We start from the raw sequence: 18,443 nt of genomic DNA on the forward strand, positions 1-18,443 counted from the left end.
TGCTGAAAAATAAGATATAAGAGTCAGACATGATATTCCGAAATGATTTCACAAAGAAAAAATATTCATCAAATGAAGAACATGATGGAGAACCCTTAATTTAACCTCAGGATCATAAAATGTTTTTTTTCTTCAGTGGAATTGAAATGAAGAGTTTCCATCAACAGTTTTTCCTTCATAGGGTTGCCAAGTTTGAACATTAAAATCCAACATTGATTAACAGGTTCTGATTTTACTGTTTCTCCACCACAGACTATTCTATTCTATTCTATTCTATTCTATTCTATTCTATTCTATTCTATTCTATTCTATTCTATTATGAATGATGAACGTTGAAGATGATGATGAAAGAACCAGCAGGAACAATTATGACAACGTTAGAAATGATGAAGGTGTAAAATGTTTATAATTTTTCTTATTATTTCATTAAATTAGTACAGCCATTCATTTGATCCAGTTAACTGATCCGTTCATTCGATCCAGTTATTTGATAATTCATTCGATCCAGTTAATTGATCGGTTCATCCGATCCAGATAATTGATCGGTTCATTCGATCCAGTTAATTGATCGGTTCATTCGATCCAGTTAATTGATTGGTTCATCTGATCCAGTTAATTGATCGATTAATTCGATCCAGTTAATTGATTGGTTCATCTGATCCAGTTAATTGATCGGTTAATTCGATCCAGTTAATTGATTGGTTCATCTTATCCAGTTAACTGATCCGTTCATTTGATCCAGTTAATTGACTGGTTCATCTGATCCAGTTAACTGATCCGTTCATCTGATCCAGTTAATTGATTGGTTCATTCTATCCAGTTAATTGATCGGTTCCTGTGAACATTTCAGCCTCTCGGTTCCAGTCTGATATCCATCTAGTTGAAGCTGCCCTGAGCGTGTCGACCCTCATCAAATTTAATTCAAATCATTTAAATTAAATGTGTTGGTTTCGTCCCATTTCTAACGCAAAAATGTTCCCATTCGGGTGTTTCCGATCCTCTCTTGGTCCTTGAACGTCTCGGAAACAAGACCTTGCAGAACCTCATCAGACCTGATTAAAGCCACCTGGAGGCGCGCGCGGCCCCCTGAGCGGAAGTCTCCGAGGTCAGGAATTGTTTCGTGTGCGTGGAGTTTGGTTCGGTTTGTTTCGGCGGGATGCAGAAAGGCCTGAAGAAATATTTTGTAAATATGGACGAGTACCTGTCCAGTCTGGGTCTGTATCGGAAGATGGTTGCGCGCGACGCGTCCAGTCTGTTCCGGGCCGTTTCCGAGCAGGTGAGTCTGCGTAAACCTGGGAGGGTTCTGGTCGGAGGATCTTCTGGGTATCTGCTTCTGATAAATGTATGGGGCGCCGTTTGTAAAGTTAAGCTACGGAAGAGGTTCAGGGCCACTGGAAAAAATAAAAAAAGTTAACATCTTAATTTTTTTCAAACATTATTTCTTAATATGACTGTCTCTTTTTTTCCTCCAAATTCTGACTTTTTTCTTCCGAATTCTGACCTTTTTTCCTCCGAATTGTGACCTTTTTTCCTCCGAATTGTGACCTTTTTTCCTCCGAATTGTGACCTTTTTTCCTCCGAATTGTGACCTTTTTTCCTCCGAATTGTGACCTTTTTTCCTCCGAATTGTGACCTTTTTCTTCCGAATTCTGACCCTTTTCCTCCGAATTCTGACCTTTTTCCTCCGAATTCTGACCTTTTTTCCCCTTCGAATTCTGACCCTTTTTTCCCCCTCCGAATTCTGACCCTTTTTTCCCTCTCCGAATTCTGACCCTTTTTTCCCTCTCCGAATTCTGACCCTTTTTTTTCACCTCCGAATTCTGACCCTTTTTTTCCCCTCCGAATTCTGACCCTTTTTTTTTCCCTCCGAATTTTGACTCTTTTTCCTCAGAATTTTGACTTAGAATTCGGACTCCTCAGAATTCAGACTTTTTTTCCCCCCCTCAGCATTCGGACTTTTTTTTTCCCCCTCAGAATTCTGACTTTTCTTTTCCCCCTCAGAATTCAGACTTTTTTCCCCCTCAGAATTCAGACTTTTTTTCCCCCTCAGAATTCGGACTTTTCTTTTCCCCCTCAGAATTCGGACTTTTTTTTCCCCTCAGAATTCTGGACTTTTTTTACCCCTCAGAATTCTGGACTTTTTTCCCCCTCAGAATTCCGGACTTTTTTCTCCCTCAGAATTCCGGACTTTTTTCCCCCTCAGAATTCCGGACTTTTTCCCCCCTCAGAATTCCGGACTTTTTCCCCCCTCAGAATTCCGGACTTTTTCCCCCCTCAGAATTCCCGACTTTTTTCCCCCTCAGAATTCCGGACTTTTTTCTCCCTCAGAATTCCGGACTTTTTCCCCCCTCAGAATTCCGGACTTTTTTCCCCCCTCAGAATTCCGGACTTTTTCCCCCCTCAGAATTCCCGACTTTTTTCCCCCTCAGACTTTCGGACTTTTTTCCCCCTCAGACTTTCGGACTTTTTTCCCCCTCAGACTTTCGGACTTTTTTCCCCCTCAGACTTTCGGACTTTTTTCCCCCTCAGAATTCGGACTTTGTTTCTCTGAATTCGGACTTTGTTTCTCTGAATTCGGACTTTGTTTCTCTGAATTCTGGCATTCATTTTTTATTTTTTTTTAAGATCTCTTTTTATTAAACACAAAACAAATGGTTACATTATTGGCTCAATATACGTTTTTTTTAACATTACAAATCACACACCCTCCCCCCACCCCTCAGAACTACTGTGCGTCTACCTACAAGATCAAAAAGTAATAAAACAGTCAGAATCATTTATATACACATATATATCTTAGACCAAAAAACAGAGGAAAACAAAAAAGCATCAAGCCGTAGCCATGTCTCTTTTAGAGACTAAACATTCCCTAGCCCTATTCTGACTAAAGTCATAATTCTGAGATTAAAGGTTTTTTTTTATTTTCTTCAGTGACTCTAATCCTCTTCCGTTTTAAGCAGTCAAAAATTTTAGGCAATATTTATGGTTATTTGGCGTGTTTCAAGAGAAAAATAAGGGATTTATTTTCTTTGCAAAAAATATTTAGTTTGGAGCTAAATATTTAGTTTGCAAATCAAGGTTTTTAAAACAGTCGTGTGTGTGTGTGTTTGTATTTATGTATAATTTTTTTTGTTAAATACTTAGCTTCAAACGAAATATTTAGTTTGCAAGTTAAATGTTTAATTTTTAGCAATATATTTATTTGACAAAGTAAGATTTTTTATAAATGAATGAATGACTTGGAAAAAAATAAACCCCTTATTTATCTCCTAAAACATGCTTAATAACCATAAATATTGCTCCTTATTTTTCACTGCTTAAAGGAATAGTACACCCAAAACATGATTAGCCTTCATTTTCTACTCACCTCCATGCTGAACAACACTCTGGAGTACTTTTTTGATATCTCAAATGCATCTGGAGATCTGGGAGGCTTCTTGCTGTCTGCTGACATTCAAATAATGGAGGTCCATGGCGCCCGAGACAGAAAGGTCCATAAAAGTCCACAAAAACGTGTCAATATTCCTCCATACTGCTCGTCCAATGTAATCCAAGTGTCCTGAGTGGGTAGCATCCAGAATTTACTCGAAACGAAGTCATTTAGAATGTTTTTAGAGCATAAACAGTAGTGTATAGGATTTCCTAATAGCGCCCCCATGCGCGCTCACGATTCTACGGAAGCCGGCAGACCAAACCGGAAGAAAGTGCGCATTCAGCGTCTGGTCTGCCGATAATGCAAGCGTAGAAGAAGAAATGTGCTGTTTACCTGTGCAAAGAAAGAAACAACGAAAGAAAAATGTCTGAGGACTTCAGTGTTGAGGAAGAGCATGAGTTCTTTGCCGAGCTGAATGCGCTGGTTTGGTCTGCCGGCTTCCGTAGAATCGTGAGCGCGCATGGGGGCGCTATTAGGAAATCCTATACACTACTGTTTATGCTCTAAAAACATTCTAAATGACTTCGTTTCGAGTAAATTCTGGATGCTACCCACTCAGGACACTTGGATTACATTGGACGAGCAGTATGGAGGAATATTGACACGTTTTTGTGGACTTTTATGGACCTTTCTGTCTCGGGCGCCATGGACCTCCATTATTTGAATGTCAGCAGACAGCAAGAAGCCTCCCAGATCTCCAGATGCATTTGAGATATCAAAAAAGTACTCCAGAGTGTTGTTCAGCATGGAGGTGAGTAGAAAATGAAGGCTAATCATGTTTTGGGTGTACTATTCCTTTAACTTTACAAATGGTGCCCATTATGTTAGACCTGGCTTTTTAATTGAAGACTAAGCAGAACGAGGGTCAGAGGTCACCTGCTGGAGCCGAATGGGTCAGCTGCTCTGGTCAGAACAGGACCACCCTTACGCTTTTGGGCCCGGTCTTACCTGTTCTGTTCTTTTCTGTCTACAGCTTTATTACTCTCAGAACTATCATCAGAAGATCCGACAGGATTGCGCAAACTTCATGAGAGCCAACAGGTGTGACTTTGAGCCGGTAAGTTCATCACTAATGGCTCTATCAGAACCGGGGAAGTCCTAATACAAACTTTATTTAATCATAAATAATTCCACAAACTGTGTTTGGAGGAAGGAGGAGTACATCCCAAGAACACCATCCCTACGAAGCGTGGGGGTGATAGCATGATGCTTTGGGGCTGGTTTTCTCCACATGGGACAGGGCAACTGCACTGTATTAAGGAGAGGATGACCAGGGTCATGTATTGTGAGATTTTAGAGAACAACCTCCTTCCCTCAGTTAGAGCACTGAAGATGGGTCAAGGCTGGATCTTCCAACATGACAACATGGCACTTAGCCAGGATAACCAAATAGTGGCTCTGGAAGAAGCATATCAAGGTCTCCAGACTTAAACCCAATAGAGAAACTTTGGAGGGAGCTCAAACTTTTGTGTCTCATCGACAGCGCTGAAACCTGACTGTTGTAAAGAGGATCTGTTTGGAAGAATAGGCCAAAATCCCTCCTGCACTGTGTGCAAAACCGGTGAAAAACTAAAGGAAAACGTTTGACCTATGTAATTGCAAACAAAGCCTACTGTACCAAATGTTAACATTGATTTTCTCAGGTGTTCATACATATCATACATAGGGATTTCTGGATTTATTTATTTTTTTTTTAAGATTGTGTCTCACAGTTGACATACACATAAAATGATAATTTCAGACCTCTCCATGATTTCTAAGTGGGAAAACTTGCAAAATAGCAGGGTGTTGAAATACTTATTTTCCTCACTGTACATTTTTACTTTGAGAAAAAAGCAGAGAAAAAGTTGGGGGATTATTTAACAAATCCTGAAGAATAGGAGAATGGATGTCCTCCAGCAGTCTAAGCCTATAGCAGCATAACCGTAGAGATGGCTCAGGATAACCTGAGCCACTCTAACTATAAGCTTTATCACAAAGGAAAGTTTTAAGTCTACACTTAAAAGTTGAAAGGGTGTCTGTCTCAAGGACTAAAGGGCCTGTCAGACCTTGACGATTTAGACCAGCATATGCCTGGTGTACGAAAAACCTGGTGAAAACGCTGGCATACATTGTATAAGTTATGGGTACTTTGGACAAGTCATGAGCATGCTGAATTACGCTGGCATACAGTTAAGTTATTTGATCGTTGACGTAAGTTAAAGGGGTCATAGAATGATTATATAGGGCATTTGGTGCTGGTTCTTAAGGTCTCTGAATAGTGTGTAACATTGGTTGGGCTGAAAATGGCTTATTTGCTGTTCTATGAGCCGTACTGCAAGCCTGGTTAAAAGCCCCAGAATGAAACGACTGGTTTTCTTCCTTTTATGGTATGCTCATGAATATTTAGATGACCTGTGCGCTGATTTACAACGAACAAAGCTGCTGAGCAAAGACGCATCATAGCAACAAGCACTCACTCGCTGAAACATCAAATTGTTGATATGGTAGGGTGACCAGACGTCCTCTCTCTCCCAGACATGTCCTTCTTTTCATACCTAAATGTCTGGGGGAATTTCAAAATCTTCCAGGATTTTGGTTGACTACAGTGCACCACGTAGTCGAAACACACCTGGCATTCGAACCAAGCAGTCAGCTCCGGGGAAGTTCCGGGAACCTCGGCGCAGAGGGGGAGGGAGCCGGCGGGTGATGGAGCGACCAGACCTGAGCGGGTGACAGTAGCTGTGGCACGCTAAGGCAGGTGGGTGGAAGCCTACCATCACCGGGTCGGGTTCAGACGTTCCGTCCCCGGTTGGCTCCGGTCCCGGACCAGGCTTGGAGCTGATGGCTCGGTTCGAGTGCCCAGTCCGGTCCAGTCCATGGCCCAGCAGCCCCTCAGGACAATGGCTTGTGCTTCATTTCATGGGCATTACGCTGCCGTGTGTTATGCATAAGTTGGGCCGTCGTTGGACATAAGTTCTGGACTTGTTATGAATATGCAATGTATACGCCCAAGATTGAAAAAAACATAGAAAGTTCCCCATATGCCAGCATTTTAGGAGATTCTAGCACGTCCGACATCTAACTCACCAAGGTGTGACAGGGCCCTAAAGCTGGTAATTGGTTCCACAGGAGAGGAGCCTGATAACTTAAAGATCTGCCTCCCATTCTACTTTTAGAAATACTAGGAACCCCTAATAAACCTGCAGATTGAGAGCGAAGTGCTCTGTTAGGAACATAAGGAACAGTCAGATCTTTCATATAAGACGGAGCTTGGATATTTAGGGCTTTATATGTGAGAGGTAGGGGTAGATGAAAGACCAAGTCCTGCCAGATGTCTTATCTTTCGGTCTGTCTAAATCTGTTCTCGCTGCAGTTTGTGGAAGGGTCCTTTGAGAAGTACTTGGAACGTTTGGAAGATCCAAAGGTGAGTCCCCAGGCCTCTGTCACACGTATACTCTGGATTAGATGAGCTCAGTGTGTGTGGGGGGGGTTTGTGTTTGCAGGAGACGGTGGGTCAGGTGGAGATCAAGGCTCTCTCTCAGCTCTACAGGTGAGGACCAGTCTCATGAGTAAAGCAAATCACATGGTTCCAGCCTATTCAAGGTAACCTTTTGTCTTTGACCTCCAGGCGGTGCTTCCTGATCTATCGTTACCCCGGGAAACCAGCTACGGTCATCTCGGAGAACGACTTTGTGGATAAGGTGAGAGCGCTGAAGAAACACTTTCAGACTGGTCACTAATTGGCTGCCGTTGACACCAGTTTACTGTGTTGCCTAGGTAACCCTGTGCTGCTCCATCAATGGTCACTATGATATAATCTATGGGAGGAGCTACCCAGCTTCAGCAGCGCTCTGCCAGTGTGAGTGGGTGTGGCAAGGGGGTGAGTCAGAGATGATTCCGGGGGTGTATCTACCTGCTCAGGTGTGTGTCTGTGTGCAGCTCTACTCTACGAGCTCCTCTACACTCGGGTATTTGGAGTGGAGGGGGCGGAGCTCTGCCAGGCCATGGAGGCCTTTAGGGCAGGAGGGCGTCGGTATAGAAACAGCCCATCTGTCTGCAGTGACGTTGATGTAGGCTACGACGCACCGGAGGACCGAGCGCTTAGGTGACGATACATTACACCTCCGGCTTTCTGACTGGATCCCTGTGGTTATGTGATTTCAGCATGTGTTGGTTTTACCTGCAGAGAGGACGTGGAGGCGGGGGGAGCGGCAGAGGAGGGCAAGGTAAGAATTGGCCGGCAATGGGCTCTGACCGCAGGAAGCATTAGCAGAGATCAGCTGATTGAGTTCTCTTTAAGAACTGTGAAGTTATGTTGATGCTTGTTCTCTGTAGTTATACTGGTTTCCATGACTGGAAGTACATATATATATTCAGCTTTTAGTGAATATTTTTAAAAGAAAGCAGCTGGAAGTCGTCTGAATATGGACCGTCAAACTGGGACAGCAAAGATCTGCCTGAACTTAATTTGCTTGCAGAAGATACTAAACCTGGAAGTTACAGGTCTAGCGACCCTAGTGGCTAAAAAATAATGTCAAGTAGATATTTATTATTTTTTTTAATGTAATTTCTTAAATATTTATAACATTTGGGGCTGCAAAGAAGTTTTAACTGGACTGAGGGCAACAATAATTTTTGGATCGTAAATTGCAGACCCTTGGCCCATCACTGTGATATTGGTCCTTTAATACCCTAAAGTTGATGTAATTTCTGTTGTTTTTTTTTTGTTGGCCGCTGAGGCTCCTCCGACCTGCAGATTGTCTTTGCCCTACAAGGTTCTGAAGTCTCTGGATGGAGACGTTTACAGGAACCTAGAGTTTGACGTGTGGCAGGACACCTGCAAAGGTAACAGGAAGTTGCATGACTTCTGAAAACAAACCCTAGTTTGGCTGGTGATTGATTATTGAGGACTTCTGTCTACTTATGGATCTTAGTTTGAACCTCCTCCTAGTGAACACAGTCATGTCCCTCATAAACATGGAAACAGAATAGTTCATACAAGACTGGAACTAGATATAACGGACTCAGAAATGCTCCATATTTTTAGGATGTCGGGTAGGAGTGAACAACAGTTGTAATCCAGTTACTTTGCTGTGACAGAGATGCAGAAGACAGACTACATGGTGTTTGCGGGACGGCAGTACTTCCTGGGAGACAAGTGCCAGGTAACGCCTCATTTTCTGTGGGTCTTAGAATTGAGTTTGTTTTTTGGCTGTAGATCATCAGACAACTTTCTTTCAGTCACAGATTCCCTCTGCAATGCAGCCCCGGGTAATTTCCACAAGACAAAAAAAAGATCTGATGATGGGATTATAAAATAAAAATTTGATGTAAGGAAATTGTTCTTTGAAGAAAATTTTGGCAAAATGAGCCATGTTAATTGCCCGGATAAAGACCTGAAGGTCCCTCCGGTAAAAGAGCTTTTATTAGTTAGTTTTTAAGTAATTGTAGTCTTGATTTTTGGTATCAAATTTAAAATCTGGTATCATGACAACCATGTCATAAACTTTAAATCAAGTTTTGATTTGGTCAGCCTAGACTTAATCATTAATATGGTGCTGTATCAACAGCTTTTCAGGCTTCCTGGAGGATTCTTAAAATGGTTTGGGCTAAAACTGAACAACAAAGCAGTTTAATTTCCGTTTGAGAACAGTAAGTTACTTCAAAGAAGAATCTGATCAAGACGAGTTTTACAGACGAGTGGACTGGGTCTTAGGAAGAAAAATTAATGGACAAGGAATAAATAAATCTATACACTCTGTATTGGGGGCTTGTCCGGGATACACTATCTTAGTTTCTTTTCCTGAAAGTTTGGCTTTTCAATAAAGGTTCTGAATGAACCAAAACAGACTGTACATCAAGCTTCAATCTAATGGGTTTCAGGTCCGTTTGGAACCAAAGGGAAAGTACTACAACGCCTTCATCCAGGAAGTAGGAACGCACTCAGCAGCAGTTACTGTGTTCATCGAGGAGCTAGGAGAAAAGTAGGAATTAGTTGGTTATGAACCCAGACACCGGTTCCATATAATGCTTTTGGCTCCAGAATTTAAGTTCTTGGTTGTGGTAATTTTTTGCAGACACCTAGTTCCACTGACGGATCTCAAACCAGTAAACCCAGTTCCTGCGTGGAACGTGGCAGCTCCTGTTAGGAAGGGAGAGCTGGGTAAGCTTAAGGTTCTCAAAGTGTTTGGCTATTTTCTGACCGATCCCGGCCTGTTGACATCATCCTCTCTCTACTAGACCCGGAGTCTCGAGGTCAGCGACATCAACGCCATCGATACTTTAGAAAGTCTCGAGGCAGCAATGGCATGAAGGGGGCAGAGTTACTAATGCCACCACCGGTCTCTTATGGAGGCGCTGTCCCCTCCTCTCTGCCCCCCCGCTTCCAGCCCGCAGGTCATCCACGTCCACCTCTTCCTCCCTCACCAGGGGCTGTAACATTTGATCCCTATGCCCCCCCACACCACCACCCTCCAGGGGCAAGAGCCTCACGCTATGGAGTGTCAAGGTAAGTCTGATGTCGTCCAGCACACACTTCATTTCACCAAGGATGATCCTGCTGATTGCTTTACGTTTTTGTGCTTTTGTGTTTCTTCGGCCACCTGACTTGTTGGTTTGGGTTTGAAGTTCTGCACGTTTCCTGAACCGACAACTGATTGGTCCCCAGCTGTCATATTATCACCCATCCAGGAGATATTACCATGACTATGATAACTATGCCTTCAGGTCCCGGTAAACAGACACAACCAATCTTCAATGTTAATGTTCTCTTCCAGTTTGAATAGTTGTTTGATCTTGACCTGCTGATTGGAACAAGAACACATCTGTTCTGCAGAACAGATTGTTTAATGACTTCTAACGTTTATACAGTCGCAGTCGGCGCCACTTGGTGGCTGTCAATAAGGAATGCCAGTTTGGGTTTCCAGCTGAGGCAGTGGACGAATCGGCTGATATGGACCCCCCTGTTGCTTACTACCAGCTGGAAGATTCCAATGAAGGAGTCTTCCCTGCCTTGCCGGTGAGGAACCAGAAATAACTGACACTTCTAAACAGGTTGCTTTCCAGCCTAGAACCATCGATTGGTTGATGTCGAAGCTGCCGTGTTGGTTTTCTCTTGAAGACACAAAGTCCTCAACAGAACCAGCTTCCCCAAGAAAGGTGGTGATGGGGGAGTTCTTATGTAGTTGGGCAATAAAATAGTTTAGCAATCACCTTTGTCCATCACTCCACATGAGTGAAGCAGCAAGTCTCCTCCACTCCTGGATCCAGTGTTTTCCTTTGGGATCTGACGACCTGGGTCATAGAATTAGCCAAGACCTGAAGGTGGTCTTCTTCAGCTTGAAGTAAGTCTTGATAGTGGCCCAATTAAACATGTAGGGCAGAATGAGAAAATGATTTAAAATCTGTGTGATCGATAATCTACAAGACGCTGAGCCCACCTCCACATCGGATCTGACTGTCCACTTAGAGGTAATGCTGCAGGTGTGATGATATAATAAACATTTGGCCTCACTTTCTGCTAATGCATGTTTTTTTATTTAGACTTGGACAACCTAATTGTCATTATGTATACAAAGAGTGTATACAGAACCAAATTTAGTTTTGCACAGCTTTCAGAAAGTGAATTAGCGGCAGCTTAGCAGTGAAATTAACATTTCCATTTCATAAAGTGTAGCAATGATCAAATGTAAACGGAAGAAGAATATGGTGCAAAGGGCATTGATGTGGAAGTTCAGAGCAGTGCAAAAACAAATATATATGGTGCAAAAATGCAATAAAAAAAAAATTTTGAGTTGTTCTATTTATGTCAGTGTGATGCAGAGTCTTGATTTGTGACTTAAGTTTTTTTTGTTCTTTTTTTATTTTTTTTCCAGCAGTTCAGCAGTGGGGAAAAGCTGTTACTGGACCTGCAGTGGATGCCTCTTCTCAGAGGGCAGCAGGGAGAACAGTCCATGGTGGGGGTGTAAGGGGTCGCTGATGATGTTACGGGCTCTGTGCGCTGGGATTACATTTCTTTAATGGAGGGAAGAGGAGCCCTGATGATTCTCCCTGCTGTTCTCACTACTCTTCTCGAATTCTTCCGGTCTGCGTCACTGAGGCAGCTAGTGAGAATGCCCTCTATGGTGCTTCTGTAGAAGGTGGTGAGGATGGGCGAGGGCAGGTGGGCTCTCCTCATCCTCCGCAGGAAGAACAAGCACTTCTGTGCCCTTTTGACCTGTGAGGTGGTGTGAGTGAGGAGGTTTTCTGTGATGTGCACCCCCAGGGATTTGGTGCTGCTGACCAGCTCTACAGCTGAGCTGTTGATGAGCAGTGGAAACTTCACGATGTGATTGATGGTTAACCAGGGGACGCAGTCGTGTGTCATCAGAGTGAACAGGACTGTGCTCAGGACACAGCCGTGAGGGGGCCTGTGGTCAGGGTGATGACATGAGAGGTGTTTTGTCCAACCTAGACTGACTGAGGTCTGTTTGTGAGGAAGTCTAGCAGCCAATTGCAAAGGCGCATGTTAAAGCTGAGATGTTACAGTTTACCTATCAAATGCAGTGGGATGATGGTGTTGAAAGCTGAACTGAAGTCCAGGAACAGCATCTGCACGTGGGTGTTCTCTCCCAAGGGTGCCAGGCTGAGGTGAAGAGCAGAGGAGATGGCATCTTAAGTGCAGTGGTGTCGGGAGGCGAACTGGAATGGGTCAAATGCTAGGTGAGACTGGAGACAATGTGTTCTTTAACCATTTCAAAGCACTTGATCTCAATGGGAGTAGGTGCAAAAGGCCGGTGGTCATTAAATGAGGTGACGTGAGGCTTCTTTGGGACCGGAATGATCGAGGCAGACTTGAAGCTTGCTGGAACTATCGCTTGGTCCAGTGAGGTGTTAGAAATCTTTGTGAGGGCACCTGCCCGCTGACCTGCCTACTCCTTGGAACACCTGCCGGTATGTTATCGGGGCTGGGGCCTTTCTTGGGATGACTCTAAGATTTTTCCTCACATCAGCTGTGTCAAGGTAGAGTCTTGACCGGTGTTTAAGGAGTGTGGTCTTCTATCTATATACTTACGCTGGAATTTGTGTAATGTCCACACGCCTAACTCACCAATTCAAGATTTCCATCCCAGTCATACCCCTAAAGTTACATTCACCGTAAACACGGAAAATGTTCTTAGTGGTTTGTCTGGCGTTGGTTGCTTTGCGTTCTGCCTCCATCATATAATCTGCATGGACACCGCTGACACTGGCTTGAACTTTGGTCTATGGCTGAATGTGCTTCTAGCTGTATTTCCAGGACCTGCAATACTGCTATGAATTAGTCTTCATGGAGTTTTTGACTGGAAAAGCTTAGTCTCAGCTGTGCTCTTTAATCCTATGTTATATCCGCATGCTGTCCCTGATTGTTTAAGGGAGACAAATTGATAGTTTTTTCAACCTTGTTAAATTACACCATGCTCCATCAAAGTGTCCACAGGACCGATCCCTATGCAGTTTCTCATCAATCGCCCGATACATGCCATTCATATATCTTGAAACTCATCCTTAGCATTGCCAACGATTTAGTCGCATTGTCTATACAGAAAACATGGAAATTACTCGATCCATTACCTGCATCGATCTAATGCACCTTATGGCTGATTGTCACTGCAGTCTGATAGCACTTCCTACACCGCTCTTCAACCAGAACTGGCACCTTCCTGTTGTTGGCAGCCATATTACCTGCATCATTTGGTAGACACTTTGGAACCAAAAGTGGTAAACCTGACAGAAACCAGACGTTCTTAGAACCTGCTGAGTTTGACCTACTGTTTTTAATGGCTCTTAAACTCCTCGGTGTCCCCCCCTCTTCTCTGCAGGGCAATGCTGTAGCTCCTAACACCATTGGAGAGTCATCTCCTCCCATTGGCTCTTCCTATAGAGTTCAGAGGGCCTCAGGGGCCCTTCACCCGACATCCCCCCCAGGAAACACCCTTTTATGCTCCTCTGAGGAGGACCAGGAGGATGTGAGCACATTGGAGGACCAGAGTAAGTAACTTACTGAACTTGGAAAAGAAACAAAAGGGAGAAAAAATCCTTAATTGGAGCTGGATACAGATTGTGCTTAATGATATGTACTCTTATTTTGTCAGCTGAGTACACAGAGGAGTATGTATACGGCGCTCAGGGTAAGTACCACTAGAACACGGTCATTGTTCTGCTATGTTTCCTGCTAAAACCTGAAGTGACACTAAGTTGATCTCTTTTAGATCAGCGCTACCAAACGTCAAGTGTTTACACAGCTGCTGAGGCCTCCTCCACCCAGGTAACCAAGGTGACATCTGGCTTTTCATTCCTCATCATGTTACAGTTGGTCAGCAGGGGGCACTGTGGATCCAGCACCACTATGGTGAAGGCAAAACAAATCAAGCACAGCGTTCCCATGGATCCTTGAAACCCTGGAGAGTTTTTAAATTGAATTAACTTTAAGTCCTGAAGAGTTGTTTAAAATGGCCATAAAAACACCCAACTTCGAAAGTCCTTTATTTTGAGGTTTTCCATTTGGAGATCACTTGATGCCTTCGTGAGGTTATGAGAATAAACCTTTTTGCTAGCCTAGTAAACTAGCCCCACCCGCCAGCGGCAAAAATAATTTTTGCCTTCGAGTTGGTCTAGCCTCAATAAATGCCCGAAGCCCTAAATCTGGCGGACCAATCACAAAGCAGAAATGTGTTTTGAATGTCTGGATGCGGAGATGTCTAACCATCTCACCATCCCTCAAAATATCCAAGTATTATGAATATAAATGTATACTATATTATCAAGAATATAGGGTTTATATTGAATACCTCTTTTTAAATTCATCAGCTCAACCTTATTCCAGTTAGTTATTTTTTTTTATCAAATGTAGTGATACAAAAATCACCTGTTAGATGTGTTAGCAATCAATATACACGTGTTCTACTCTACATACAAAAACATCATTGGATTGTATTGTATCGTTTACACAAGTAATTAACATAAACAGCTGATCAGGTTAAAAATGTCTTGTAGACATGCCAGTCGAAAATGTCTGACGGAGCATCTAGTCGCTCAAATCAGAATGTCATGTGTACGTGATATTTTCCTCCCGTTTTAATGCAGAAAGAACAGGGATAGTCAATTGAAAGTTCAGCCTCAGCGCTCCGCACCGAACACGGTGTGATTAAAGACCACAAAGCATGTGAGAAACCAGGGTTCTGCTTGGGACCTTTATGTGTTACTAAATCCGTTTAGTAGACTCTTAAAAACGGTGCCAGGACTGGTTGTCCTTAACTGGAGCCAGCTTTTGGTCTTTGAAAAGGTTCTGCAGGCAGCTGAAGCTCATCCTAAATGCTGCTGTCAGAGTCCTGACCAATGCCAGAAAATTATAATCCTTTGTGGCATTTACTCTGTTCTGTAAAAAAAAGTTTATGATGTTAAGAACCTGTTGGTTCCTTTAAATCTGGACTGACAAAATGATAATTTACTGCACCTTTAGATCAGCAGAGCCTGACTGATTGTCGCTGAATCTGTTAATTCAGAGATTAGATTTAAATTTTAATGCAAGTTATTTAATATCTTATGTTTCATTTATCTTTTTTTTTTATGTGCAGTAAAACACTTTGGATACCTTTTTGTATGGAAAGTTCCATAAAATAATTAATCTTGTTCATAAACAAACATTTGTTTTCCTGAAGCTGACAGTCGTCAGCAAGGCTGTAAACATCCCTGATCGATAACGTAGAACTGAACTCAGTTCAATGTTATCAATATGGCTACTTCCAGGTTATGTCTTGGTAGCATTTCTTTAAAAAATTTATTTTATAAAACTTGCTTTTTTTAAATTTTATTATTAATTTATTTTTTTATTTTTTTACAAATGTTTTCCTTGGGTTAGTACTATATTAACTCCATATATGTCCAGGAATACCAGCGGGTGTTTGATGGCATGAATTTGTCTGTTCAAAGGATGACAAGGACAGGGGCTCAACAGACTCTCCAAGCAGGTCGGACATAGCCTACTGCTACCCGCCACAGGTAAATGCCCACTCTGTCCCCTGTTGGCTGCTTTGGGTACATCATTTTGCCTCGTTTGCAAGTTCAGGGATGGCATCTGTCATGTTAACTCTCAGGTTCCTGTCTGAGGAAACGTTTTATACTCCGTTTTCCAGAGGAACCTCCTTAGATGCGTTTGTTTCAGGTTGTGAAGCCGCTGCCGGTCATCTGTTCCTCTCCTTCCTCATCTTCCTCCTCCTCACCACCGTCGCCGTCTCGGGTCCCTGTTGCTCCTCACCTGCCACCAGCTGCCCACGCTCAGACACGCCAAGGTAGACTCAAGATCTGTGGAGAACAAGAACATCAGACGTAAACTCTGACCGGTTGTTTTGTCCTTAGTTTCCATGACGATCTCTGCTGCTGCTCCCTGGTTGGTCAACGAGTTGGGCGAGCCTGTCTGCTCTGTGGTGACTCAGCCATCTTACTCCTACGACCCAAACGGCAGTGATTTACCCCGAGGTTAGAGATCGCATGAGGCCAGTTTTCATCTGAAGTCATGCTGGTCAGTTTGAGATCTGATGTTTGTTTTCAGACTGCAGGGTTCTCCAGTACTACTACAACCTTGGAGTTCAGGTACCGCTGCACACTGAGCAAATGTTTGGGTAAGGATTGTCCAGTTTCAGCCTCACTCTGAATGTCGGCTTTCTTTCAGTGGTACCATCAGAGCTTTTGGCAACAGCAACAGCAGCAGGTGTATGCCCCCACCTCACCAGACCCGTCTTATCCCTACCAGCACTACCCCCCCTACCTGAGCCAAGAGCCCCCTCCCCATGGTGAGCTTCTAGAGGATGGGTTTACCTTAGAAGAAAGAAGGAACCATGTTTACTGATTGTTCTGATCCAAAGTGAAAAATCAGATGGTTTAAAATGATCCAGTAACAGCAGAAAAACTCCTGATTCTGATGGAGTGCTGAACCACTTGAATTAATACTGTTCTATAGATGGAAATTATTGCTCTATCTATAGATATTGTTCTGTAAATAAGTAAATATTGTCAATAATGCCACTGTTCAGTGAGGGGTGAATGAGAACACAATTTTTATTTAAAAGAAATGACTCAAGGAAGAGTGAAAAAGTATTTAGTAAAAAGCTACTCAAGTACTAAGTAGCGCTGACACCTGATTTAATGTTTTACAAAATTATGTAAAAATTACCAAAAGATTTTAATATTAAAATCCTGGTGTTTCAAAGAATGAGCATTTGAAATAAGCATATAAAATACAGTAATTGCACAATAAAAAAATTAGGTAGATAAAAATAAATGTGAGTTATAAAACATAAATCAATGGTTGGAGTACATGGGAATATGTTAATATGTATAAATAAATACTCTTTACTCAATTTCTACTCAACCTCCAAATGACACAGCAGACTGAGCAGATGGAAAATGGCATTTCACCGTTAAGCACAAATTAGCACAAGAAAAAATATCACTGTTGCATATTTGTTAAAAGCAATCTTTTTTCTTTAAGTAAATTTACCCACAATGTAGAAAGCAGCCTCAAGAAATAGAAGTGATTCTCTGTGACATCTTTCCTCAAGTAAAAGTAAAAACTACAGTGCTCTAAAACTACTCCTTAAAGTACTTTTTTTTTCAAAAAGTTACTGAAGTTAATTGAGTAAATGTAACTAGTTATTACCCACCTCTGTGTGTAACCAATCAAAAAGCATTTCCTGAGGTTGCAAACAATTGACCAGCTTGGCAAGTCGATCTTCTGCGCCCACTGTCTTTCTATTTATAGAACCTGTTCCGTCTCCATTGCTGCTTTCTCGTTTGCAACATTTATTTACTCTGATCTTTAATCTTGAAGTTTTATGCAATATCCATGACTGACCTCTAACTGTTCCTGAACGAGATCTGCTAATGTGGCTATACGGTACACACTTCTGGACCACACCTGTTTATATCTAAAGTTTTTTTATGCCCATGTGGGGAATCTTAGGTCTTAAAATCACCTGATTGACCAGAATTTTGAATAACTGAGCATCCTAGCAGCTCTTCCACCATCGCTTTGAAGACTCTTAACGACTTTCAGCCATTTTAAGTGTACACTGAGATCAGCAGGGCTAACACTAATTGTGCACCGCCATCAAGAGATCACATCAAAGATTAGCACTTTGGACAATGTAGAAGTTGATCTTCTGGAACTAGAAGCTTAAAGTTTTTTACTGTTGTAGAAGTTGAGACCTGATAATCCCTTCTTGTACATCTTATGCCCCCAGTTGTGCCCCCATCTTTCTCTGAGTCTGGCCGTGGAGCCCACCAACCCCCATCCTCCTACCCAGACTCCTCTAGGGCAGCAGACGGACCGCTGGAGGGTCATGGCAACGGTCAGTACCAACTACTCAACCTATCTGAACGCAATGTGGCCATTTCACTTGTGCTGAATTCAGAAAAGTAGAGACTCTTGATTTGGTTAGAGACAATGAAATAAGAATGATGAACCTGAAACACATTGGTCTCTCTCCTCAGGACCCGCCCCCTCAGTGGAAGGACCTTCCATGAACCAGGCCTCTCCAGGCTCCACACCTTCAGGACTCTACCCAGATCAGACGCTCCCTCCCCCTACACTGCTGCATATCCCTTTCGAAGCGCCGCCCCCTGCTGGCTACTTACCTGCAGCTCCTCATCCTCCCCTCCATCACCCTCCCCATCATCCCCCGTACCATCCTTGTCTTCCCACTTCAGCCCACTGGGGAACACTCCCGACATCAGGCCACGCCCCGCGGGTCTACTGCCCGGCCCCCAATCCTACTCATGTGGTTGGTTACATCACTGCGCCGCACACACCAACGCACTACATCCCCCCCACCATGTAAAGAGCTTGTGGCCAACAGCACCAGTTACAGTCAGTGAGGCCATGTCCTCATATTTTCTGCCCATGAGGCAATTTTCACAAAGTCCTGAAAATGTTATTTTGAAAAATATGTGCAGCGCTGACATGTTGGCATCAGATTCAAATGATGCCATGGTTAGCTGTTAGCATGCAGCT

At 43.0% G+C, this 18,443-nt stretch overlaps 1 protein-coding gene across 1 annotated transcript; it reads left to right on the forward strand.

Moving 5' to 3' along the window:
* Positions 1 to 1,087: 1,087 nt before the first annotated feature.
* alg13 (ALG13 UDP-N-acetylglucosaminyltransferase subunit) lies at positions 1,088 to 18,443 on the forward strand. The gene is given in 25 exon segments (XM_038288179.1): positions 1,088 to 1,276; positions 4,407 to 4,490; positions 6,789 to 6,839; positions 6,919 to 6,965; positions 7,044 to 7,116; positions 7,193 to 7,274; positions 7,355 to 7,641; positions 8,143 to 8,260; positions 8,516 to 8,580; positions 9,299 to 9,399; positions 9,493 to 9,578; positions 9,656 to 9,923; positions 10,043 to 10,147; positions 10,286 to 10,433; positions 13,049 to 13,153; positions 13,255 to 13,423; positions 13,528 to 13,563; positions 13,645 to 13,700; positions 15,365 to 15,433; positions 15,597 to 15,723; positions 15,791 to 15,910; positions 15,984 to 16,024; positions 16,104 to 16,224; positions 17,674 to 17,781; positions 17,924 to 18,443. Coding segments are annotated over 25 exon segments (2,934 nt in total). The 5' UTR covers positions 1,088 to 1,156; the 3' UTR covers positions 18,271 to 18,443.

The sequence above is a fragment of the Cyprinodon tularosa genome, unplaced genomic scaffold (genome assembly GCF_016077235.1).
Source record: "Cyprinodon tularosa strain WSP-4 unplaced genomic scaffold, ASM1607723v1 ctg25, whole genome shotgun sequence".
Classification (NCBI taxonomy): Eukaryota; Metazoa; Chordata; class Actinopteri; order Cyprinodontiformes; family Cyprinodontidae; genus Cyprinodon; species Cyprinodon tularosa.